The 27,725-nt window shown below is 43.8% G+C and overlaps 1 protein-coding gene across 1 annotated transcript in view; it reads left to right on the plus strand.

Annotated features, from left to right (window-relative positions):
- Nucleotides 1-27,725, plus strand: part of LOC118110790 (cadherin-4) — a 215,460-nt gene that overhangs the window by 166,938 nt on the left and 20,797 nt on the right. Inside the window, exons 6-10 of the mRNA XM_035158856.2 lie at nt 11,645-11,800; nt 15,969-16,113; nt 18,347-18,519; nt 21,262-21,399; nt 26,273-26,458. Of these exons, the coding sequence (XP_035014747.2) occupies nt 11,645-11,800; nt 15,969-16,113; nt 18,347-18,519; nt 21,262-21,399; nt 26,273-26,458 (798 nt within the window). The remainder of the gene's footprint in view (nt 1-11,644; nt 11,801-15,968; nt 16,114-18,346; nt 18,520-21,261; nt 21,400-26,272; nt 26,459-27,725) is intronic.

The raw sequence follows: 27,725 nt of genomic DNA on the forward strand, positions 1-27,725 counted from the left end.
CAAACAGCCTCTGTCTGGTCCCCGGGAGGTTGGCCTCGGCGACCCTGCGGATCAGTGGGATGAAGGAGAGCCAAGAATCTATTCCTCAGAAGACATGAAAAAATAATGTGCAGTGAAATTGGAAGAAAGATATTCGGAAGGGGACTCGGGGAGGTGGGGACCAGTGATGAAGTGAGGGGCTGTGGGTGGCAGTGATTGTTGGCGATATGAGACAAGGTCGGTCGAACGGAGAGGACGGGCTGACAGACAGGTTGGCAGACAGACAGACAGACAGCGGGACAAAATGGAAAGCAGAGCAGACAGACAGAGAAGACATGCAGATAAATGCGGTCGACCCATCAGGTAATTCTTTCCTCCCACCTCACGTTTGCCTGGTCAAGAGACAAAATAACAATCTGATTCAACATAAAAAAACTGCGTTTAGAGGAAATGGGAGAAAAGAGCCATTGCGGGGGGGGAGTCCTTGAGCATGAGATTGAATTGAAGCACTTGAATGCAAGTCGTGTGAGGTAAATTCTAATCTCACCTAATGTGCTTGTATTTTTTCCATTTTCCTCTCTTTGGTTCTTTCTTTCCTGGAGGTAAAAATTTGAGGGGGAAATCAAAAATCGAGGCTTGCGACAGAAAAATTCAGATCCTATTTACTTTGTCATTTACGATGAAAGGCCCCAGTCGGAATCTTTTCATGCGAGCATAATGGATACTGTCATGGGGTGATGGTGTTTTTGTATAGTGGTAAACGTCCCCTGAGCTCATACATACCCAGAGACATGCAGGAGCACAAACACATAAAGATCCGGTACAAGCAGGCGTACAGTGCATCACCGCTGTGAATGCGTTTATCCTAAAGGTAAACACTTTAGCACCCAAATAAAAAGTTGCCGGTGTTTTTATAACTTGTCTTTTAGTTTTGTGGCTTCCTCGTTCGCTTCTCAGTCGTGAGTGAAGTAAACTATTTCTGGCCAATATTCCCCGATGCTGCTTTACACATTTTTATTTGCTCTTCATTTTCAGGAGAAAGGAACATTTCCTCCTAACGCTCTATAAAAGCTATAACATCCCACATTGTTAATAAAACCAGAATGATGCATAGCTCGTTGCACAGCACCTGGCATCGCGGCATGCAGGGGGATTATTTTATGGTTCATCTGAGGCTGTGCAAAGCGCTTCTTTATATAAGGTGATTTGTACTGGTCGCTGTGTAGTCCGTTTTAGTTTTTTTTTTTAAGCCAAGTGGCCAGGGAGGGTTAGGGTTAGGGTGCGGCAGTTCCTGATTTTCTGCGATTTTTTTTCCTGATGAGTTCCGGGATGAGAAACTGACCACAGCTGGTTCTGATCAATTTCCTGATCCGTATCAATCAATCAACACAACTGACATGTCGGCTGCTTCTGAAAAAGCAGAAACCACATGTACACCAGACATCTGCATGTCGTTCTCATGACACATATGCTTACGCTCCAGCAGAAAATACACCGGCTTGAATCCACAGACACATGCATGGCTGGGCTGCACAAACACACACACACACACACACACACACACACACACACACACACACACACACACACACACACACACACACACCTCCTCACTCATCCAAGGTTCATTTGTCAAGATGACAGCTGGACTCTTGCTGAGGTGGAGTTTGCCAAGCTGAATCCCTCGCTTGGTTAGTGGGAGCCAGAACATCCTGGGAAACATTCTGACACACACTTAGAGGGCTGCACTGGGATTGTGTGCGTACGCGTGTGCGTGTGTATGTACATGAGCGAGTGTGTCTTTGTGCTGGTGTGCGTGTGCAACTTTTCAAAACGCCCAGCAGCGGCATGGCAAGGTCCAGCCCCTCTTCAGTTTCTGCCTGTGCTTGGCAGGGGCAGGCTTGGCAGGGAGCGGCCCATTTTGTCAGGCTTCCAGTCGACATCAAACGTGCACACTGCTCCCGCCTCCACCAGCAACACCTTTCCTCCCTCGCCTCTGCACTCGCATCTGGGTCCTTAGACATCTGTTTACCTCGTGATACCTCCAGAGTGTTTGTCCCTGTAGGCTGGGATGAGTGTACTGCATGCTTCTCCCGTCCAGACACCCCTTCAGCGCTGTGTCCACTGTGTGTGTGTGTGTGTGTGTGTGTGTGTGTGTGTGTGTGTGTGTGTGTGTGTGTGTGTGTGTGTGTGTGTGTGTGTAATGACGTAAGTGGATGTTTCTCTGACTACGATGAAAAAAATACAATTTACGGCACAGGATCCCACAGAGGTCATATGTCTGGTCAAGGGGGAAAAGCTTTATCCTCTTAGGTTGTTTTTTTTGTTATACTGTAGATCCATCCTGCCAGACGGATGTCCACTCAAAGTCCTGGCAACTTCTCCACACTTCCTGTTTCCAGTTCTCCGGCCAAAAGGCTCATGCTCCGCCACAGAGTTCTGCTGATGCAGTCAATTCACAGATTTTAGTTTTTATTTCTCCCCCCTAGCTCTCACTCTCCTCTCTCTTTACTTCCCTTCATTTTCGCTCTAGTCCGCATTTCTCATCTCCACCGCAGCCTGATAGATGTAGAAAGAGAGAAGAAGAAGAAGAAAAAGAGAGGGAGGGTGTTGGAAGAGGAGGGTGATAGTGGTGTATGAAAAGTGGACGAAGCAGAATTGTGCGTGTGTATATATATATGGAGTTTGGCTGGGCGAGTAAATGGCTGGGAAAAATGCTATAGCAGCATATTTCATGTCACTGTCACCCCCCCTCTCTCTCTCTTTCTCTCTCTCCAACACTCCTCACTCTAATTGCCCAGATTGGGTTTCCTGGGGATGAAGGGACGAGGGAGGAAAGGGGGCAATAACTGGGGGGTGGGGGTCCTTGATATTGTCCTTGTCAAAGCCAATAGGGAGCAACTGGAGAAGTCATTCATGCATCCATCACACTGCCGATTTCACAATTTAATCAATCCCCTCACGGAAAGAGAGAGAGAGAGAGAGAGAGAGAGAGAGAGAGAGAGAGAGAGAGAGAGAGGGGTGATAGTGAGATGGCAGCCCTAACACCTTAACCCCGCTAAAGCAAAGCTTAGGGGGGTGTGTCCGCTCTTTGTCTGCCGCCACAATGGCTGCCTTATTTTCATTCTCTCTGCCTGGAAGACGGGGAGTGCGGAGGGCGAGTCATTCCATTGTTACCTCTGGGGAGAATGGCTCCTCTAATTTGCCATAAGCCTGCACTATTGAAGACCAGACTCCTTTCACACTGCAATAATTGGAAAAGTCATTCACTGCTTAACTTCCATTACTCCGCGTTATTTTCCCTAATGTGGGGAAAGATCTGTTTTAATAATCTGCACCTGCATAACTTCTAGCTTCCATTCAGATAACACAGAGACACATAAAACACACCATCTCTCCATTTTATTCTCTCGCTCACTCGCGTAAGCTGGAGGAAACCGGAAGATTTACCTTTTTGCCCTTCCGTCCTCTCTGTCCCTTCAGTAGATCTGGAAATGGCGTGCCAGAGGATAGGGGTGTGATAATTTGTGTAAGATTTCATTGAGGTCAAAACAGGTTTGGTAGTAAGTTGTATTTATTTATTTTTTTTGCAATCATACAATAGTGATGTGATGATGTTGCAGCATTTATGAGCCACAATAAAAAACATTATTTCTCCAAGTTATGGTACAGCACCCTCGTACATTTCTGATTGTTTATCGTAGTGTGTTCTTAACCGTTCCCTGAGGTCTTCTACCGCAGGCTCGCTAAACATCCCAAAAATGAACGACAAAAAGTTTAGGGAAGCAGCTTCCTGTTGCTATGCACCAAAGGTTTGGAACAAACTCCCACCACTCATCAGACAAGCTTCTTCTGTTGTTAGTTTTCAGAAACAACTCAAGACCAATTTCTATGTTCTTGCTTTTAATTAATTGTATCCTTTCTACTTCTTTTTATTCCTTTTTCTAGTTTTAGGCTTTTATCCTAAGTCTTTCTTATTATTATCTTATCTATCTTATTTCATGTCTTTGATTTTATTGAAAAGCACTTTTACCTTAATTTTATGTATGAAAAGTGCTACTTCAGTAACATTTATTATTATTAGTTGAAGTAGTATTATTATGTATCAGACAAAATGTATCTCAAAACAACTTAATCTTGAGTTTGCCTTTATTAAAACCCAATAGAGGGGAGTGCGGTAAGCAGCAGTGGTTGAGGTTTGACCATCTGATGATGAGCAGAACACCGAGGTGGAAGAGAGATGAGTGCATGATTCTGTTGTTTGCAAATCAATATGAAGAGAAAAAGAGGATTTGGCACAAATATGACCCAACAAGACTAAGGGTGTGCAGCCATATAGACAGCCCTGAGGGTGATTTGATGTAAAGCCTGACCTCAGCATGCTAACATTCTCACAGTGGAAGTATGCTGATGTTTAGCATGTTTAATCTTTACCATGCTCACCTCCTTGGTTTAGCACGTAGCCCTTCTGAACACAAAATACAGATACTGATTCTGATGCCTGGACTTTCTGTATCAGCAGAGTACTGATATAATATTAAAGACATTACAACTTATATAACATATTTATACGGCCCTGTATTGAAGTGATGATGGCTGTCGTCGTTATATGTCCTGGCTCAGGGTGAACAGTCGACTGTAAAATACATTTAGGAAAACACAACCATTACTTTTTGCAAATAGCTGTTAAAGTGCAGCCACTGTTTAAGTAGCTGTGGCTAATGCCACACTACCAGAAATCACTTCCCCTTTGCCGCTCTAAAAACAGTACTTGTCAATGGCTGTGCAGCGCAACTGCTGTTTTGGAGCGGCAAAGAACAAGTGATTACCTGAAAAACTAAATTGCAGTTTTGAATGTAGTGGGTGCATGTAATCATTTCTAATCGCAAACATTTATTTTTCGTACTCGCCGATGCAAAAAATTGTGTTTTTGACAGTTTCCCAGGCATTTCCAATGCTGGTACTGAAACCTCTCTAAACAACACATTTTAACCCTATCACACTTTTGCCTGATGATGACATTAGATGAAGTTGTGAAAATTCAACTCGAGGAGGACATGAATGTTGATTAAATGTCTTTCATTGGGTTGGATGCTCCTCGTTCTCTCACGGAAACAGCATTACAGCCTATTGTTACAGAGCCACAGGTACATCTGTTCGAGCCGGCTGTGCAATCCTCGCCAGCTAATTAATACAATATGTTACACAATTTATGTTTTATGTTTAACTGAACGAGAGGGCTTTTTGAAAGGAATAATTTCTTTTAAGACTGAGGTAGTCGACATCAATCCTGCCCTTCTTTTTGAAGAGTTACAACGCGCAAAACATCAAAGCCTGAGCAAAATTCTTTGTTTTTAAAAAAAGGCCATGAAAGCTCTTAATGCAAACACCTTGCTGACTCGCAGCAAAACACAAGGTGTCTTTTCATCTCTGCGTGTAGAACAGAGAACGTTTGACAGATGGTCTGTGTGTGTGATACACGAGGACATTCCAAAGACCTCGCTCTTGTAGAGGGGTTTCTTTTCTCTTCAGAGTTTGTTTGTGACCTGTTGGCCATGTACCTGCATCTCTAGTGTACCTGCATCTCTAGTCTGCCTGTTAGGCTTTACGGCACAGCTCCGGAAAACATAAGGTATCTCTGTTTGTTCCTGTCTGTGTTTGTGTTTGGAGTTTAAATCCCTGTTTTTTTGTCGGGGCTCTAAACTGCGTTGGCTCCGACTTTGCCGTCTGAAAGCGACAGACTGTTTCTACTGTCCCGCTCCCTGAACCAGTGTCGTTCTCTGAAACACATCTCGGCTCCACTGCACAACTAATTGGCAAACTCACGAGTCAGTTCTGTGTCTTTGTGTCTGTGGGTTTGTTTCTTTTTCGTGTTTGTGTGCGACATGTTTAAGCCAGATAGTGATTTGTTTTTTTCAATCTCGAGCATTTTCTGGAAATACACCAACTCAAAGCGAGTGATTTCAGTTTTGCTCCATGTCAAGATACTGTTTTTCATTTTTATTGTGGCTACATTTTATTCATATACAAATGTATACAAGTGCCGAGTACACGGGTCATCTCTCGTAGTGTGTTATTCATTTAGATTGAGTTTTTTCCTTATTTTTCAAAACCGTTTCACAAGAAAAAGAAATGGAAGCCGGCCAATCATTTCAAGCTGTCTGGAAGATGTAATGCACAAAGCTGCATGACAATTCAAGTTGAAAGGCCACCTTCCATTTCCATGTGTTTTGAAATTGAAGGTTTTATTCAGCTCGATGCAAAGTGATTTCAAGAAACACTATTCAACAATATTTTGTAGGCTTTGCTGTGGTTTGTGTTTGCACCATTCTCCTGGCACAAACACCAACATGTGGCCACTTTGTCTCCATGTTGGAGCCGCACCAGAGCCTCTGTCTTGTGTCATGTGTTTGAGGAAAATTGAATAAAAACAAAAAAAAACGGAGGTCGTGAGTTTTAAATCTGTTCTCTATAAACAAAGCGATGCACGTCTTGAATTCTATTCAACACAGATCAAATGTCAGAAACAAATCCAGTGCATGTCGCCTTTGTTTGGCTTTTTACTGAATATGAATATAAATCCGACCTGGCTCAGTTTAGCTCGGATGAGGATGTGAATCCAAACATCAACTGTATGAATGGATCTTATCTGCACTTTCTTAACTAAGGAATGTAAATACCACCCGTGTGGATTTGCACTCATGAGTCACCATGTCAACATGTGGCCGGTGTGATCCAGTTATAAGATGATCTGCAGTTAGCTGTGCTTGTATTTGTGGCTCTGGTGCTTCGGGTTTAGCCTTGACTCGCTTTGTCTCTTCAGAAAATGTAGCTGTAACAGTAATTGACAGTATATCTAGATCGCTGTATAAGTCAGTGTTTCCCATGATAAACGTTTGCCACTGCTGGATGCATATTTGGAAAGCTGTTAATTAAGATTTTTTTTAATAAAGCATGAAATGTGGTGTATATAAAAGTACAGAATACACCAGCATATAACGTGTAAAGTACATTTCTCATGCATTGATTTCAAGAGACTGTAAAACGCAACCACAAAGGTCTTCTGTGTGAGCTCCTTATTGCAATCCATAGTCAAGGTTTATTATTAAGTGACCTCTAAGAGTCGTAGTGTGGGAGATAGTGTGAAGAGCTCAGGAGAAGGTTGGTGTGAATCAATGTGTCGACAATACAGAAAAGAAACTGCATATTTATAACTGCGTGATGACAAAGGTTCTTGATCCTTGAAAAGGGAGTTTTTCATTTAAAACCACAATCTCATCCTGAAACTAACCAAGTAGTTTTTTGTGCCTGCAAACCTAAACAAACTGTGACGATTCCATGAGCTTAACTGTGTGTGTATTATATTATTATACTGTAACAGCAATGAAGGTCCAGTACGTCCCTCCTGGTACACTCTCTGTTATTGTAACCGTGATAGATTAAGGTCCAGGAAGCGTTTCAGGAGACGCTCGAGGCATTCGAGAGAAATCATCAAAATGGTGGTTCAGGTTTGGCTGACTGGTCGGATTTTAATGACACAGAGCTGACACACAGAAAACTGTGTTGTCAATCATATGGGCTGCTTGTGAACATGAGGGATGGATGGATGGGAAGTTTCAAATGTAATTGGTCACTCAATGTCTGAGATCATCATCTGACTGGGACAATTTTACCTCCTTATCCATCATTAATAAAATAGTCTCCACTCGTCTCCTCGTTTGGTTTGTGGAAACAGAATTTCAGTAAAAACAGGCCTGGTTCTAAAGCAGTCAAAGATAATTCTGGATATATTAGTAGGACTTTTTAGGGATTGTACAGGGATTACTTGTTATATATTGTATGTAGAGGTGTTTTTAATATTTCTAATATTTAGTTTGACCCCATATATGTAAATTGTTATGGATTAGATGTCATCTGTTTCTTTAGAGTTGATAAAATGTATATAGCTCCTCAGGTATTTATACATATCTCATACTAGTGTTACCCCGTAGGCTGGCAGTATAGATTGCCTGATCCAAACTTTGGATTCATTTCATTTAAATATGTATTTCATCGTATCTTTAAATAATGCCATCGTGTTTCTACAAGATGCAGTGTGGTCACATATCTGAGTAGCAGTAGCTGGATACTTTGTTAGCGTTAGTTAACATGAATTTTTAAGTGATAGTTAAATTCCTCCGCACCCTGGTGACTGCAGTCGTAGAACGACTGTGTTATTCATTCCCTCCATCTCCTCTGCTGTTGTCCCCGTGGACCCAGTGGCACAATCATTTCTCATTTGATTCAGCTTTGCCTGGCAGAGGGGAGCCCAGCTCACTGATAAGATCTCCTTAAGAAGCCGACAAGTCGTCAGTAATGAAGGGAACGGCTTTGATCTGTTGACAAATGGGTCATTTAGACGGTGTCTAGTTTCTGATGCCTAATGATGCAGTCATGACTTCCTCTCTCTCTCTCTCTCTCTCTCTCTCTCTCTCTCTCTCTCTCTCTCTCTCTCTCTCTCAGACTCTCTCGGCTGAGCACTTCTCGTCCAGTCTCTCTCCCCCCCCACACACACACACATTATCAAGACAATGCAGAAAAAAAATCAGAGGGAACAAAGGAAAAAGACAAATAAAGAAGAAACTGTCGATTATTATTGGCACTCCCTTACTTTTTATGTGTGTGTGTGTGTGTGTGTGTGTGTGTGTGTGTGTGTGTGTGTGTGTCCCATTCGAAGTGCAAGATAGCAGTGTAACAAGAGAAAGACCGAGTGAGAGAGAAAGAGAGAGAGACTCCCTCTCTTCATTAAAGGAAATAAAAGCTCTGATACAGTCATGAGAAGCTTTTTGCGTTTGTGTCATGCAAGACTATTTTTTTTTTTCTCTCCAACACATTCACTTCCTTTCTGGAGCTGAGAAATGGCAGAGTGACACTGAGAGCTGCCTGCTGTTGAAATGACATCCTGTCTGTCACAATATTCTCTGATAAAAGGAGGAGACGAGCATGCAACATTTAGCTGACTCATTTTCTTGACGGCCTTTATTGGATCCCTTAAACGCACAACCATGTGTGCATGTGATTTATTACATACATTGTTAATCATGAGCCAGACGTCGTGGCGGAGGCACTTTGTCATCACTTCGCCTTCCGCTCCGAGACAAACAAGCCAAGTGTGAGGACTGGAGGTGAAACGAGGCATTCTCTCTGTTTTTGTACATTTTTAATTGGCACAAACAAAAAAGTTGAAGAAAGCGTCCACGCTCGAATGTGCATATGTGTGCACATGTAGCCATGCACAAATATTTGGTCGCAACAGACGAGGCTGAGGATCCTGGCGCCGTCCCTTAACAATTTAGAACGTCTACGTGAACATTGTGGGAGCGAGAGCTAATTGGCTGGAAAGGCTGTGGAAAAATGGAGCTGAAGCTCTTTTTCCCCCCCAAGCAGGACAACTTGGAAACGGGTGGGAAACCAGAGGGGCGGGGAAAACCCAAATGGAATTATGGAGAGCTATCACTTCCTAACTAGTGAGGATTTATACAGCACTGCCAGGGCCAACGGATTGAAGTAATTTCATTTTTTATGCATGGCTTCTGTCCCCACAGAGACCTGAAGCGAAGAAAGAGAGAGAGCGGGAGAGAGAAAGTGCTGAGAGAGTACGGCGGAGGGGAGAGATGAGAGGCAAGGGGAGGAGTGACGATGAGAGAGAAGGAGATGGAGAGGAGAAGGGAGAGACAAGAAGAACAGGGGGATGAAGGAGAGGGGGGAGACAGTTTGGCAGGCGGATGTGTAGTAATTGCTTGTATTTTCTAATGCGACAGGAGAGGTAGATGGAGTCGGCGTGCTGTGGTCTTGTAGCTTCGCCTGCACAGGAGGGTAATGGCGGTACATCGGGAGTTCAACCCAGCCGCTCGCTGAGTAGTTGTTAGTTTGTCGGTGTTGAACGGGTGGATTTTCTTTGAAGTAATAGCGGTCGATGCCTGCAGCTCGTTAATTATCATAGCTGTCAGCAGTAATTCGCTGAGATATGTGCAGAGCGTGCTGATGCTCTCCTCCCGCTATTCCCCCGAGAAAACGCATAAACACAGACTTGCACAAATAGAATTAGTGAGCTGTCGTGACGGCTCCTCTTGCATTATTACAGCTGAGGTGTCTATAAATGATTGTTTTGGTTTGATTATTGAGACGCACCTCGACTGCGCTTTTGCTAAAAGGGAGTTGATGATAACGTGGATGCCGAACCTAGACAAGCAAGATTGTGATAATAGCGGTGTTGGTGATGGTGACAGGTTTTTATTCCAGAGGCAGGAAGAGTCAGGATGACACCTGTCTAATACCACATGTCCTTACCTTGTCCTTGTTAGTTGCTCCGGCAATTTTCTCAGCGAGGCAGAATTCCCGGTGTGTCAAAAGTGCGGCTAAATTGGTTCGACGAGTGGTGAAAGATGGAGACAACTTTGGACAGTCTTACTCTTGTGCACTCAGGATCTCCACTGAAATAGTCCTTGAACAAAAGAAGAAGGTTGGGCCTTTCTCTGTGCGTACGTGTGTGTGTGTGTGCGTGTGCGTGTGCGTGTGCGTGTGCGTGTGCGTGTGTGTGTGTGTGTGTGTGTGTGTGTGTGTGTGATTGAGTCATTCTGATACACCAGCTGATGTTCTCAGGTTGTCATGTACTTATTGGAAAGAGAGAGCACACTCGGAGCCTCGGACTATTTGGGCACTAAATAGAAAAACTCCTCCAGATGAGGCCCAGTTACGCGCTGCTTCAGACCAAATCACAGACCTACTGCACAATGCTCGGAGCTTTCTATCCAGCAAGGAAGGCTGAGCCAAAATACCTTTTTTTTTATATTTCATTTTTTAGAAAACTTTGTGATTCTTATATACCACAGTTATTAAATAATGCTGCTCTCATGTGCACCCTGGATTTGAGGCTGTTATTTTCCTCTGTCCTATTTTTCCTCCTGCAAAGAAAGAACAGTTTATTGTTATGTTGGCTGTTGTTGCTTCCCTAATCACACAGACATTATAACCTCAAATCCTCCCTTTACCTATCTAATTGTCATTTTGTCCACAGCCTGTCTGTATTCCCAGCATGGCTCAAGGGAAGTCCTTCTAAATTACTACCTGACCGTCACAGTAAATAAATGTCCATTTCATTTATCCCTCCCAGAAATATTGAATTTGAATTTCTCTTTTGAAGCAGTCCAATTCTGCCAAACCGAATGCATAGTGCTCCCTGCAGCAGCACTAATGGAATCCTTGAGTATGTGCTACCTCCAAATGCCCAACTGTGGTGTGTGTGTGTGTGTGTGTGTGTGTGTGTGTGTGTGTGTGTGTGTGTGTGTGTGTGTGTGTGTGTGTGTGTGTGTGTGTGTGTGTGTGTGTGTGTGTGTGTGTGTGTGTGTGTGTGTGTGTTTCCAGTGAATAATATGTACTATCAGGTTTCTTAGATTATTAAACTCTGGAGTTTTTATATTTCACAGTGTGGTGCTTGAATAATAAACCCCTCACTGTGTATATTTAACCAGCAGGTGTGGGTTGGCCGTGGGGATCTGTGTGAATGACTTTAGTCTTTTGGGGTAGAGACAGAAGTAAGATAGAAAGTGGCGTCGCTTCTAGAAACACATCATGAGACCGATAATCTCTCCATTGATTTCCTGTTCTTCTCTTTCATGTGATGCAGATTCGCTCCGACCAGGACCAGGACATCTCGATCCGATACAGCATCACTGGGGTGGGAGCGGATCAACCGCCCAATGAGGTGTTCAGCATCGACCCCGTGGTCGGGAAGATGTTTGTCACCAAACCTCTTGATCGAGAACATCGCTCTTCTTACCATGTGAGTGTCTCTCGCCCCTTCTCTCTTTCTCTCGGCCTCACACACACACACACACACACACACACACGTCCATGCACACCACACCGGCGATGACCTTTGAGATGAAACTCGTGAAGATTATTATAAAGCCGTTAAACCCTTTGACACAAACAGCTACTTTACCACCTCAACAGAAGTGGGATTGAATCAGAATCTGTGTAGTTACACATGAGGAAAACCACAACAGATAATACAACAAATTACAAACAAACAAATCAGCTGTAGAAGCCATTAAGTGAAAAGCCATTCCATAAACATTACATAAGAATATTGCAGTACATTATTAAGCATGAACACATTGAATCACAGCAAGGATTAGTCTAGTGCACAGTGATGTTGAAAAGAATGATGGAAACTTGCACGTTTTCACTATGTGTTATATGCAAAGCATCAGGATGAAGTGATGTATAAAGTCAGGGAAAGTAATACTCGATCATTGAGTTCACAGCGGATCGCATTTAACTTGTAGCTGAGGAATAAAACCACTGTTTATTGTTTGTTTAACCTGTAGCTTGCATATAAAGATGGGTGATGCATCTTTTCTTCCTCACACGTTGCAGAATTTAGGCTAAAATACAAAGGATAGTAACGCCGCCATGTTGTGCATTTTGAGCCTGAGCCTGCGCAGTGAAGTGATCAGAGGATTGAGGTCCTGTCGATTCACACGCTCGATTACCATCATGACGTTTCAACTGGTTTTATATCATCAAAAAATGTATCAAAACCAAGCTTACCACTAAAAGGAGCACTTGGACATCCATCAGTGTGATGAGAACTACCTAAAATGACAGAAATATTATATTAATAGTATTTTTTCCCCCCATTTTTGCCCATGTCCCATCCACTAACATGGAGGAGGAGGGATTTCATGACGTATCCTGAAGCAGGTCAACACAGGGCGATCAAGACGCTCTTCCTTCACTTTTGGGGAGCAGTCATGTCGTATATATCTTTATAGACAGTTAAACCTAAAGTGAAACAGAAATGTGAAATGGTGGCTAATGGCCGTGCTGGTCTGAAGCCATTTTCTCCCATAAATACCAACACCTGCCTCGGCTCTGCTTGTTTTGAATGAAAGTGCCATCTCTCTGCAGCCTTTGTGCTGTGCATGCTGCTCTAAGAATGGAAATATTAGGCAGTCAGGCAAAGCGTATTTAAAATTTAATCAAGCACTAACTTCTTGTTTTTCTGCCTGAGCAAGTCTCTCCACAAGTCTTTCCGCCGCCACGAGAAGAAGGTTTGGGCGTAGTGTAGTAACCACAGTGGATTTATCACTTTACGTTTCTGTGTCTGTCTCTGAACCTTGTTTTTCTATGGGAGCCGAGTCTGAGTAACGGTCCTAGAGAGCTGGCAGGCCCAACCTTTTAGTGGGAGCCGAGCAGATTAATACCTGCGAGAAACTCCAATCAATGAGGTGATTTGTTAAGAAATGCGAAGGCTTTCTAAAGGCTGCTTTAGTTAAATTCAGTGTTTGCTGTGGAGGAGAAGTGTTCGTTAATGTTGTGGAATACAAATTGAAAGGGGAAACCAGATGAGACAAGGTAAAGATGTAAACAGATGAGGGAAGGTGTTGCCGATCAATTACTCTGATGCTGTTAGGGACGAGACGGCAATTAAACTGAATCGGTTCAAACTTTAAATATTGTGAGCAACATTATCCTGGAAAACTACAACACACAAAAGTTAGAAGTTGACTTTGTGCTCTTTCATTTGTTTACTTCATATTTCATGCAAGGACAGAACAAAGTTATGGTCGAGTTCTTTTTCCCTCAAAAGAATGAGCACTCTGAAATTCAAAACTAGCCAAGCAACATAAGATGCATTCTTATGAGGAGAAAAACCTTGGAGCATCTGGCCTGCTGTTATCTCTATCAGGACGCTTCCTCTCTGCCAAATGCAGAGCGCTGCATGCTACGCTCTGTTTTCTCCCCCTGCCTTTCAAGATAATAACTTTAATGTGGACCCAGAATTACATTTTGCCTTCTTTAAACATGCCGGTAATCTCTGACTCCTGCTGTTATTGAATTAGGGTGTGGGTGCATGCAGGATGGAGGGATGAGGGTTGGGGGGGGAGATAAGGGGGTTCTGGCTTCCAGCGCGGCGAGATGCGATGGCAGCGTGCGCGGATATTGGGTGCAGGACAGATCAGACAATGCACTGGAAAAAGTAAAGTCAAATTAACCTCGGGGAGACCTGAGGACGCAATTTCAGTGTAGGCGTGGAGTGGAGTGCGGACGGTGGAGAGGAGTGGACAGGCAGCAGCCGAGGAGATCTCCACCTCTCTGAGGAGAAGAAGCCGATGGTGAATGCTTTTTTATTCTATTTCCTGCCGAAATGAGCCTAGAGGGTATTTCACTTATCTGGCTCTCTTGCTGCTGCAGTGACCAGGTAGTATGTTTCCCATCAGACAGGCTCAGTTGGAAAGAGAACGATTCCCTCCATTCTCCATACATGGTGGGAAGAGAGGGCTCGTGTTACAATCTGCTTCCAGACGCCCCTTCCAGCCACGGTACCCTCCCTCGTCCCTTGGCCGTCCTATAGATGGATATCCTTAACATCCCATAAGTCGGAGGGTCCTTTGCTCTGAAATTGATTGCCGACATTTTTAATAAAATAAATATTGATCAGCCTATGTCGTTAGGATGCAGGATGTAGATAGTATCTGAGATCTTTTTTTTTTCTCTTCTTTCTCCTTCGTATAAACTAAACATATCCCCCAGTGCTACCACCTGACAGGAGTATCACTGAATAAGTCATGTTCAGGGATATAAACATTCCCAGGTAAGGTGAAGTGAATCAAAACAGCCTTAAACTGAAGCGAGCAGTTCATTGTCAATTGCCACTTTGGTCTGTTGTTTTGACCTTCACGTATGGCTGCAGAACAACAGACCACAAGCACTTATTCAAACTCAACATTTCCCTGATAACTCTGTTATTTTCTCCCCCAGACTTCATAAGAGAGGAAGCAGCCAGGACTGTTTTTTATATCACGTATTGATTCCTGTCATAACTTCACGTCCAAACTTTGTGTGGAAAATCCTAGTTGGCGATTCCATTGGTCTGAGCACCTCTGCGTTGAATTTTGAGATGCGCCGACTGTGGGGGAGATTTCACGACTCTCTTTCAAACAAAATCAAACAGAATGTCGGCACCGGGACTCAATGCTGTGATCCTGAAACAGACACCTCGGCTTCCCAGCACAGCCGACTTCCCTGAAAATAAGATGTTTCTGGTTTTGGGTGCTGCTGAAATATAAACTTCTGGGGACTAAGTGTAGAAAAGATAAGAAGTCTGGACAAAGCACACGATACGCAAAGGCAATAAATCTGCAAGAAAAATATCCAGAATTTGACCCCACTTAATGTTGTCCTTTGGGTTTTAGTCTTTTTTAAACTTTATAATTCAAAAATACACGTATTATCCATCATTGTGTTCTGGAGCATGATAAAAATGACAAATTCAGAAAACGCTGCTTAGGTATTTTTCTATTTGGCTTTGAAAGTATTTACTTTGAAGGAGAAATCCACTTGTTCCCAGTTTGTTTGGGGTTTTATTAACGTTGCATCTTAGTTTCTTTACGTCTGTGAGCGGAGACAGTTGGGAATACTCTGAAAGAGTAAGGGTGTGTTTATCAGAACTGATTTTCAAACATGCCAACAACTGTTTGGAAAATGTGCTGTTAAAGTTAAGGCACAAACAAAACACAAGTTAGTAATTTAAGCCGCATACTGATGTAGACAGCAGACACAGGGTGAAGATGTGGGCTTCAGAAGTAATACAATGAATGAATTTGGGTTTTTATTTTGTTTTTCTACATATATATATATATATATATATACTAAACTATAGACTAAAGTGCAGTAAAATGTAGTTTTGGTCCTCAAAGTAAAACGATGTCCCAGAAACACATGCAGTCATTTGCAGTAACTTGTCCTCAGAACAATACAAAGACCCTACCTGTAAATAAAATCTATATTGTTGTGTGCGTGTTGTTCCCAGTGTCACTATAATAACTGACGATGACTCAAATGGGTACATGAACATTTTCATGAACTCATCCCTTCTCTGAACTGCAGTAATAACTATGTGCTGTAATGTAAACTAATCTTTTTGTGTTTGTGTTTCTCAGTTGCGTGCCCACGCTGTGGACATGAATGGGAACCAGGTGGAGAACCCCATCGATCTGTACATCTTCGTCATCGACATGAACGACAACAGACCTGAGTTCAAAAACCAGGTCTACAATGGTTCCGTGGACGAAGGCTCGAAACCAGGTACGCGGAACATCAAGTCAAGTGTGAAGCCGGAGCAATTTCAGTGTGTTAATTAAAGATGAAAGAAATGTGTGATTGTATTGGATACGAAGGGAGGGGTAATGAACGGTATTGTGTCGTAAGTATGACGGCACCAGGCAATCTCTGACCCAACTGTGAAATTTCCATTCCCCCTGATTTAGCAGACGGAGGATCTGTCTCCTATAGTGGCTTTTCATTTAGTCGGCTTCAGCAGTGGCCATAAAGCAAAGAGGTGCTCAGGGTGGAGAGGAGATTGAGGATTAAATGCGCCACTCTCTAGTACCACTGGGTCATTTTATGTGTAACCTCAGAGCGCAAGAAACCCGGAGATGAGCTCTCTGTGTGCATGCATGTGTGTGAGTCTGATGAGCCCAAGTTTATTGCACCAGAACTGCAATAAAATCTTTCTTTCTTTCTTTCTTTCTTTCTTTCTTTCTTTCTTTCTCTCTCTCTTTCTTCTTCTGCTATCCTGCCTTCCCTTTCCCCTCAGCCCCCCCACCCGCACAGCAGACACGTCTCTGCGGCGTGCATGACATTCTGCTAAACAATAATCATAAAAAAAATAGCGTTTTAGAATTTAGAGCTCCAGTAGTTTCAATGGAAGGCCAATTACAGACTTGAATTAGTTTGCAAATTAAAGAGTCATTATGGGGACCTAATCCTGTCAGGCGCAGCTTAGGACGCCCGTACAAAGGGTCCACATTAAACCCCCTAAGAGTGCAGCTTAATGAAATTACCCCGCTGATGCGATGCCATTGTGATTCTTCACCTCCCTCTCTCTATCCCTCCATCTAAAAAAAAAAGATGGGTGAAGGACTGATAGTCACTCCTCTTGGAATCCAACCAAATATGGAGTCTGTCCTCTATTTCTCTCTTTTGCTCCCCCCTCGCTCGCTTTTATTTCTCGTCTCGCTGAGAGGCCTTCGGAGTGCTCCCTCTGGCCGAGTCATTGACAAATGTTGCTTTGAAATGTAATGAAGTTTGAAATGGGAGCTGCGGTTACAATTATCCTCGGACAGGGGCTGTCACTGGGATGATATCACTATCTCTGGCAATTACAATCAGCCACGAGAGAGGGGGAGCATGAGGGAGGGAAGGAGAGAGAGAGAGAGATGGAGAGATTAGGTGACAGGCAGTGATGCCACAGAGTTATGCAAGTGTGTGTGTGGAGGCAGGAAAAACCAACAGGCAGCGTTCAAGGGTAGCGTCTTATTCTCTGCAACACAACAGTGTCAACATATTTATGCCTGTGCTTACTTGCCCTTCACGGTGGAGACATTTTCATTTCGAGAACCTGTTCGAGGTTTGCATTTATCTGTAAAGATCAGTGTAAGCTGCTGGTATCTAACATTTACATAGTTCACTTGCTATGTAATAAACTAATCAATATCAGAATAATCTCATTAATGCAAAGTACAGTATAATGTGAGTAATATCGGCATGTAAACCTACTTTATGTTTGTGCCTATTTGCAAAATATGTGTTCACCATTTATATGCTGGTATATATATATATATATATAACAAATATAAATTGTTATGGGACATGTTATGGTATATTCACCACTTTTATCTTCACATTAACCACCATCAGTGTGTGAATAATACCAGTGTATATCATTAAAATGTGTTTGTAGGATGGTTGATCACAGATAGCATTGCACTGTGCACAGTGCATTTCTTCCTCTTGTTTAACGATCTAATAAAAGGCATGGTCGCACAAAATGATCAGTTAAATAGGGACAGAGAAATGTTTTATTAACAAACACAGAATAATGCTTAGGTTCCATCCCCAAGATTCAGTTGTACAATGTAACTGTTTATCTGTGACATTTTAAAACATAGTGTAGCCCTATCTCAATATTAGTCAATTCATTCATATTCACACAAGAATATTTAGAAAACATTTCAGACACAGGGTTACATCTGTAAGGTGGAGTGTAAATGGGCCTTTAAGCTGTAATCAGAGTGTATGTAGGTGTATTGAAGCAGTTAAGGGGGCATTTGTATCCAATAAATTCAACTGTCCTTCACTAAAAAGGACACTTGTGTTATGTCATTATCATTAAAATGTCACCCAGTCTTATTTTAACACAGATAAAGGTTTAATAAATGATACAAATTGAATGCAACATAGTTATTTCTGTTTTCTGTTATCTGACCACTTGTATTTATGTTGATTAAATGTTAAATAATGTTGTTGTCTTCCTCAGGAACGTATGTGATGCACCTGGCGGCGTTCGATGCGGACGACAACACCACCGCTAACGGAATGGTGCGCTATCGGATCCTGTCCCAGACGCCACACAGCCCCATTCCCAACATGTTCACCATCAACAGCGAGACGGGAGACATCGTGACGGTGGCGCCTGGTCTCGATCGAGAGGTTGGTCATCGTCATCCCCAATCTTTTAAATTAAGCACAACATCAACATAATAATGATTCTGTCGTTAAAAACACTAAGAACACAACTAGTTAAAAGATATACCTTAATCATTGTTTGTTGACAACACCCTGAGATCTGACTTTAAAATGTTTTGTAGTCACTCCTCACACACACACACACACACACACACACACACACACACAAACCCACATCAAGCCATCTTTTTTTTCACACTAAATTGCCTGCTTCTGCGGTCACCTTGTTTATGGAGCTATAAAAGTTGTGCCGACATCCAAATGTGTGTATTCATGCGGCATGGATATGCCAAAGACAAACCCCGCAAAGAAATCTCGGAGACAGATCATCGTCCCGGACTGTCACCGGCGACAGACCTATTAACAACACATCACGCTGCATTGGGCTGCTCACGTTGTGTTGTATGTGTGCGTTTGTGCGGTGAAGACAGAGTGGAAATATCTGAGATGGAATGCCCTTGACACCTGTCAGGCAAACACAAAAGCCCATATAATCACATCTATACTCGATAAAACACAGGAAATGGAGGTGAGAGAAGGAAACTGGAGGGAGCGATTGAACAAAAACAGAGCGAGGCTGATGGGGTATTATGATGAGGGTGGAGTGAGTGAGTGGGAATTTGGCAAAGAAGACGGGGTGATCGACATGAGACATTGGGTGAGTTTGAGAGGTATATGATGGATGTGACTATTCTATGTGTGACTGTGACTGTGTGCCCTATTCAGTTTGACCATATTCTATAGAAAGACAGTTTGTCCAACAAGATAAGATCTCACGTCTTCCTGCTGTCTCAACCAAGCCAAAACAGAGCGCCCCTACTTTGACAGGCAGTAAAGCCCAGAGCAGCATCACTTCTCTTCACCCGAGGTCAGGCTTGTTGACAAATTTGTCAACCGCGCAGAGCTAATTTGAACCTTCAGAATGAAAGTTGGGGCGGCTGCAGGAGGACCCAAGCCTCAGAATCCAGGGCTACCAGGTCCGGCCTCCCGGGTCATTACCTTGGACAGCGTCTCCATATCAGCATCTTAATAATGGGTCTAAATCGTGGGTTTCAGATCTTTAACTAACTCAACAAAATGTGTAATCCCAACCTGGAAACTAACCCAGATTATTGCCTTAACCTTAAAACAGTTAACACTAAAACTGTGTGAAGCGAGGATCTTTCCCAAAAAATGCCCTCTCTCTCTAAAACTCAAATTGGCTCTCACAGGGCCAGACGTTGACTGAAGTAAACATATTCACACTCCTGTTTGCTTAAGACGTTCTCCTTTCAGAGCAGATAAAAGTCTAAAACCTTGCAGTGAAAAAAGCTGAGCTTCTATACTTTACTGTACATAGACTGAGAGGGAAGATGCAGACTGCAGTGTTTCCCTGGTCCACTTTTCGTCAGCACTTTGGCCCTTTCAAACTTGAAAAGTTTCTGCTTCTCCCTTCCCCTCCTCGGCTGGGCTGTTGGAGGTGTAAGGTTCCTCGAAAAAAAATAGAAATAAAAATACACAGGCATCTATTTTTGGTATCCCTCCTCCCTTGTGCCTCCGCTGCCTCCCCTGCTGTCTCTCCTCCTCCCCTCTGTTCTTTACTTTTGAAATGTCTCCTTCCTCTCCTTTTATAAACTTCCACACCGACTCCCCTCTAAAGGTTTGCACCGGTCTGCAGCGGACTTTTAAAAAGCTCGTTGACAGTAACAGACCTCGGTTCTCCAGAGGAACCCGGTCATGCCGCTGTGTTGTTGCAAAGCTGAGAGGTTCGGGGGGAGCTCTACATAATTACTCCCTTGTCTAATTAGTGAGAGTGTTGTGTACACGCTGAACACACGGGCTGATGGGACAGTCGGGCGAGCACTGCTTTTAAAACAACATACGGAGAAAAAACGCTGTGTGTGTGTGTGTGTTTCTGTGTGAGTGTTGGTCTACGCTTGTGTGTACGTGTGGGCGTTAATGAGAGCGTGAGTGCAAGGTTGGAGTTCAGCATCTCGTCTGGCATCAAGATGAGAGGTTCTGAGAGGAGCTGTCTAATCCTCCTGATGTGGCGTCCTGGCTTAATTGGGATATTTACTCGGTAATTAGCAGGTGAGAGAGAGACTGGGAATGTAATTGGGAATCTCAGTGACGAGACACATTATCCAGACAGTCGGCTCCTGGGCTCCATCCTTCCTGCAGCCCATTAACTGCACCATGGGACAGGAGAGGAGACGGAGGATGCCAGGGAAGAGAGAGGAGACTTGGGGAGGGAAGGAGGATGCAAAAAGTGCAAAAACACAAATAAGAGAAGCACATTGCAGCTTCCAGATTTCAAAGATGGAATGGCATTTATCATTGTCTCATATCATGTCTCCATAGACAGTCTATTAATCTCTGTCAGTCAGAACGTCGTCCTCACATCTGTCCATCAGGGGCAGCGAGCAGTGTCTTCGACGACACACCCATGGCGAGGCTTCACAGTTCAGCCGCTGCAGATGGTGTGAAGGCAGGAAATGTTTCGTGAGGAGGTTTCAAGTTAGTCGGATAAAAAGACTTCACCCTTGCAGTTCTGCTTTTCACATAAGACCGTGGACGGTGACGATGAAGCAGAGCACAGGCTCAGCTTTTCTTTTCTCCTCTGGGAATCACAGTATGTGGCTGCTGCTGTTCAGACGAGAGAAAGTGAAAGCTGCTTGGCAGACAATAACTGCCCACTGTTGTCTTTTCCCTCTCTACCTTCAACAGAAAGTGTCCCAGTATACCATCATCGTGCAGGCCACGGACATGGAGGGCAACCTGAACTTCGGCCTCTCCAACACGGCCACCGCCATCATCACGGTCACCGACATCAACGACAACCCTCCCATGTTGACCTCCAGAACTGTGAGTGGCTACAGATGAGAGGGGGGCGGGGGAAAGGGGGTCACGGTTTTAAGAAGAAGAGGGTTTTGCACTGTTGCTTTATCTAATGAGCATTTGCCCGAAACAACAATGGCTGTATATAGGTATATGTATTGGTTATATATAGGTTTCTCTACATTTAACTAGCACTGTCTGATTACAAGTTTCCTGCTGAATTTAACATTGCACCACATGACACCGCAGTCACAGGTGTCAGCCTCGCCCACAGCTACTTGGACCACGGCGCTCTGATCTGGTATTTGACCAATCACTGATGGAGACTTTATCACCACCTACTGGTCCTGGAGTGTTCGTAGTGGTTTTTGATCTGGACGGAGATTTTTTTGTAAAACAGAGGGGCTAATCCGCTCAAGTGTTTATCAGAGTACAAATATAATAAAAGTGTAGCAAGTGAATGACGTTAATGGAGAGAATAAAGACAAATTGAATAAAGAAAGGAGAAAGAAGGTAATTACACCTGCATTGTTGCACATATAACAGTGAGGGTGGGGTATGGAGTGCAAATGCTACGTGCTAATTTCCTTCTACACACTCACACACACTCACACAAGAGACACAAAAATGAATCCATATCATCGGCCTTTCATCAGCAAAAAAAAAAAAAACTAGAGCCAGCGAATTGTTAATGATTGTTGTCGTGATTGTGATATTTAGAATGATGATGACATTACGGACGGTCATTATTAGAAGGAGGTGAAACTCCGAAGCCCAGAGTAATGTACTGGATATAATGTATGGTATCACTGGTGGTGAAATTCCGCAACGTCATCACTAAATTAATTACTGAAGTTAAAACGAAAAAGAATTGTTGAAAAGTTAAGCTCGTTTTATTATTTATAACTCTCTAGATTATTTCTCTCAGAGCCACTGAATCTTCAGACGTGTGCGTGTCATATGAGGCGGTTGTAATATTTCTCATTGACGGATTGGGGAAAAAAAACTTGTTATTTATTATTTGCATGGCTGAGAGAGTCAACATTTATTTTATTGTGGCAAAGGCATTCATTTGTTTAGGGATGTAAAGATGGCGTCCATTTGTCTGCATTCTATTTTCAGTTTAGAAATCCTTGCGGGTGTCACTACGGCTTCCTCCGCAATGAGAGCACGATCCTCGCAGGCAGATGCAGCTCTTGCATCAGCAGTCCTACTGTAGCCTCGGCTCTTTGAGTTTGAAGCCGTTAGCATTAGCTGTTACCCTGGGGGCTATTAAGACCCTCGTAATGATGAATTATCAATGGCAGCGAGCATGCGTCAGCCTTAGAGCTCATCAGAGAGCTGCGATATCACACGCTGAAGAAAATGTACAGAGCGAGGGGGACAGTAGGGAGAAAAGACATGAAGAAGAGGGTGGGAGAAAAAGGACAACAAAGAGGGGAGAGGAGTCGATGACTGGACCACCACCAGAATCCATGATGAAAAATGCAGGGGGAAAGCGTTGGGAGAGTGATGGCGAGAGGAGGAAGGATGAAGGATTGTTTAGTCAAAGGAGCTATTTTCTACAGCAGCAGTGATAAAGCATAGACGTGTCACATTGTAAATCAGGGACCTTTCCTGACTTGGCAACCCCCCCCTCCTTTGCATTGGGATTCTCCACTGATGGTGTTGTACTGATGATTGTGGCCAGTAATAGATTAATATTCTCTAACTGTATTCCACCGTGTTTAAGTGCATTTCCATCGGCACGTCATGGAAACTGATGATAAATCTCGTCGTTTTTAGAGCCACGACGAGCGGAGCACTTTTTACCCACGACTTTCATAAATCACCCGCTTCAGTGGCGGGATAACGTAAAAAGCCATTTTGTTGAGAATGCAGGCCATTATGCAAATATTTAGTGTTTGCAATAAACCCTGTAGATCTTTCACTGTGTCCCAGAAATATAAAGTTTGGGGGGGAATTTGTCTTTAATGTTGATGATTAATATTTCATCACGTCTATCAGAGGGTGGCCTATTTTTCAAGGCGGCAAAGGGTGGGTGCATGTGTGAAGGCTCTGGGTGCTGCACTCGGAGGCTGCATGCATGCTCTGCATCTTTTCTCTGTGATGCAGATGAATAGGATTCCCCAGAAAAAGTTGTTTATCTCTTCGTTTTGTTTATGTATACAGTGCGCCGCAAAACAATATCTGTATCTCCTGAACGTCTCCTTCACACAAATGACTCCTTTCTCATTGCCGTTCAGTTTTTTGTTTCCCCCGTAAGTCACATTCGTCATCACAAACACGTCGGAGACTGAAGAAGCTCTCTCTCCTCGCTGTCTCACCTGGGTTGCATCTTGCACGATGTGAAGAAAAAAAACGCTGTTGCATATTGTTCCATAGATGTAAAAAGCAAGAAGTACAATAATAATTTCATTGCACGTCATGAAGCCACCCAGTAAAGGTGCAGCAACCGCATCTAGACCGTTAAAACAAAGGAGACGAATAAGAGGAAGTTAGCAGGTTCACCCGGGTGTCGTGTTCCCACAGCGACTGATCGGAGTCGACTGCAGAGTCATTTGAATGCCGATTGTGTCCCGTCCCATTTCAGACAAAAGTTAGTGGCTGTTAATGGGTTTGTTGACCAGAGGGGCTACAGTATATTGTACTGAATGCTTTGTAATTAAGTGTAAAGGTCCTACAATCAAGCAGGGAACACATCTCTGTGAGGACGGTGAGCGAAGGAGGCCGACAGAGCACTGCAGTAGAAATCCTGCACAAAGTCCCTGTGATGAAGTATCCTGTCACTTCTCCTCTCTCTCCCCTCCCCTCGCCCGCTTTAGTCTTTCCCCCGTGTGCCAACACGGTGACAGGAGGGTGAGGGTGTTGGCAAGAAGTGTTTTGTCAAGTGCTGCGAGAAAGTCAACTGCACTCTGTGCCAGTCACAATTGCAAGACCCTCACCCCGACTCCCCCCACCCCCTCCCAGGGACAGTATCATAGCAGGGAGAGCTACCGGATCAGAGAGAGGCTCAGCCGGAGCTGAAAGACACCACGGCCGTGCAGCAACTTCCACTGCACCGCTCGAACCATCAAGTGTCAAAACAATATGCATCAGGCAAGTGAAAAAGAGAGAACAGCCCCCAATCCTTTTCAAAGAGAGACTCTAATCTTAAAACTCACAAATGATGCATCACAATGCATCATTGACAATAACATGAGAGGAAGTCCTACAGAGATGGAGAAGCCGTCAAGTTGAACAAAATAAGGAGAAGAATTGGGATTTGTTTTTATTTTTCTCTTTAGATTCTTATTTCTGTTTGTTGAAAGACACTTAATTCATCAGTCTAGTTGATCAGAGCAGAAAACAGTTCAACCAGATTCTATATTACAATCACAGATGACAGATTTTAATTTTCGGTGGCTGATGTGTATTTACCGCGGTGTTGTTTGGGACTCATAGCTGACTTCCTGCACCTCCTTCAATTGGTGTTTACACAACGCTGTGCTTTTCAACATTTTCCTTTTCAATGAACCATTTATTTGCTAAATGTTTGAATTGAATGATTGAAGGAAATGTGAAACTGTCACACCGTGTTAAGATTGGAATGAGAAAATTGAATGACTCTTTCCACACGAGCTTTGGATGCCTGACGTAACCCCGTCCAATCCCCCCCCCCCCCTTTATGATGAAATAATGGGAGAATGGACGTTGAACTGGGATATTGATAATAAGAGCTGCGACGGACACTTCACATATTTTTCTCCATCAGATCTGGTTAACACTTTGCCTTAGGTGTTACTGAGCAAAGAGAAAGAAGATGCTCGAGGGTCCTTCGGAGCTTAAGAGATATCTGAAGTTTTATTTTACTAAATCAAACCCGACCCCAGTAATAAACCACACATACACACACACGCTCTGACACAAACATACGACAGCATGCCTACTTATCCAAAGCAGACAGTGTATCACGACCACCCGGACATGTCTGTTGTCTTAAGAATGTCATTGAGTCTCTGAACAGCTCTCCTGACGCAGCCTCCTAATCTGCCCGCTGCTGTCGGCTGTTTGCTGGGTGATGCGAGGGTTGCCAGGCAGGGTATTATGGTCCTTCGGAGTGTTTGGTCTGGGGCTTTGCTCTTTGATATCCTACACTCACATAAGCCGCTCAGTGGCTCTTCCACGCTTGTTACCAGTAGTGACACGGTGACTGTGTAGTGCTACATGCCTGTTGCCTCTAGATGAGGACGTGTCAACATGCTCACCCTCTGACCCCCCACATGATTGGTTATGAGTTGATAGGTTTGGTCGTGAAGGTGGGGCTGCGGTCGACTCGTGTTTTTTTACGAGTTGGTTTGCCTCTGTGGGTTTTATCCCCTGAGCCTATGTGGCTTTCATCAATCCCCACCATAACAGACACATGACAGACAGCGGCTCACTCCTCATCAGGCTTATCAGGACAAAGCACATGTGTTTGTACAGCACGGGGACAACTAAAAGCCACTCGTATACACTCAAACAGCTGTTTTTAACCCTCTCCGCTGCTGCTGGCCTCCTTCTCTCCTTCTCTGTCGCTCTGGATTTCAAAGGAACAAAATATTTGTGCTCATCAAGGCTGCGAACGGGAATACAGAAAAAATGAATAACACTTGAAACTGGAGCGATGCCCCAGTGTGGATGAGCTTGCTGGTCTGCAACTGGGTTTACTGCTTGACTCAGTGGTCCTAAAAGCGAGGTCATTAAACCTACTCTACCTGAAAACCTGAAAGGAGGACTGGCTCTGTTAAGAAGAAAAAAAAGAGAGATAGGCACTTAGTGGCTTTTTGTAAAAAACATGGCCTCTCTCAAAGAGCTGTCAAAATGAAGATATTTCAAAGTGGCATCTTACAAAGTAACATTTGACTCTCCCCCTCTGCAGTTTTCCGGTGAGGTCCCGGAGAATCGAGTGGACGTTGTGGTGGCTAATCTGACAGTGATCGATGCCGACCAACCACACTCGCCAAACTGGAACGCGATTTACAGAATCATCAGCGGCGACCCGTCCGGGCACTTCACTATCCGCACTGACCCCGTCACCAATGACGGCATGGTCACTGTGGTTAAGGTAAGACACCAGTCTATATAGAGCTGTGTAGAAGAAACAGCGTCATCTCTTTTTTTTCTGATTTGAATGTGAGATCCCCTCTGGAACGTGCACAAGCAACAATAACAAGGTATAAGTTAAATGGGGACATGCTGGGGTCTTTTGCCTTTCATGTGCCCCTTTATGTCCAAATGAGGGATTGGAGGCCGCCGCACCCTTCACAAACAGCTCATACACTCACACGCGGACTCGAACACAGTGGCTGGCGAGACCACTGTAGCAAATTAGGTATTGATTTCTCAATTACAAAGGCAACGGTTCTTATACACCCATAATGTGCTGGCCGCTGCGGTAAATGACAGCCACAACAAAGCTATGTCTTGTAACAACCTTGTGTGTTCGTGTTCAACCTCTCGGACGCAGCTTGTCCGGAGAGTTTTAAAACCATTCAGGAGAATATATACAGATAATGGACAACAGATGTTCATGGTATCTTCTGTGTGTGTGTATGTTAAGTGTGTAAATATGCTTCCTGTTGAATGGCCTTTAGGATTTGTGTCCTCACCCATGAATGGTTCACAGTGAATGTGATTATCATGTCGCGTGTCGTGTTTTGTGGAAATAACTAGTTTATTTTCATGACCCTGGTGACCCAAGGGTATTATCCTCGTGTATCTCACTCTTGCAAATCGCATCTCGCATCGCACACAGTAATGTTTGAAAAAGCAGCAATAACATCTCCCTGTAATTCCCACTGCACCCAGAGCAATGAGCGTTGGCATTTTGCTTCTCTTCATTATCTCTAGATGACTGCCTTTTATAATCCATTCCTCTGACACCCTTATGTAAAAGTCAGCAGGCAGCCGGGTAGCCGTGAGCTTCGACGGAGACCCATGGGAGATTATCAGGAAATCATGAAATAACAGACAGGACACCTCCTGGGAAGAGATGAGAAATAGACTGTCTCAACAAGTAAACAGAGGGGCTTAAGCTAGCTCCAGGGGAAGAGGAGGCAGAATGGTTCACATCAGACAAGGTACGATGGGTAAAATCAAGAAGCCAAAAGTAGATACTACCTCGGTGTTCCTATTTTTAACAAGGCATCTGCTGCTACTTGTGTCGACACATAGAAACTGCAGTGACACCCAGGTATGCCTCAATTTTCCAGAAGGGACCCGGGCTCCTCTGTAAACAAGGGCTGAGGTCGCACCCAGAACATGTCACACATTTACTCTGCTCTCCGGGGAGTTTATGAGACGTAGTTTTGCCGCATGGTAATAAAGCCTGT

The sequence above is a fragment of the Hippoglossus stenolepis genome, chromosome 6 (genome assembly GCF_022539355.2).
Source record: "Hippoglossus stenolepis isolate QCI-W04-F060 chromosome 6, HSTE1.2, whole genome shotgun sequence".
Lineage (NCBI taxonomy): Eukaryota > Metazoa > Chordata > Actinopteri > Pleuronectiformes > Pleuronectidae > Hippoglossus > Hippoglossus stenolepis.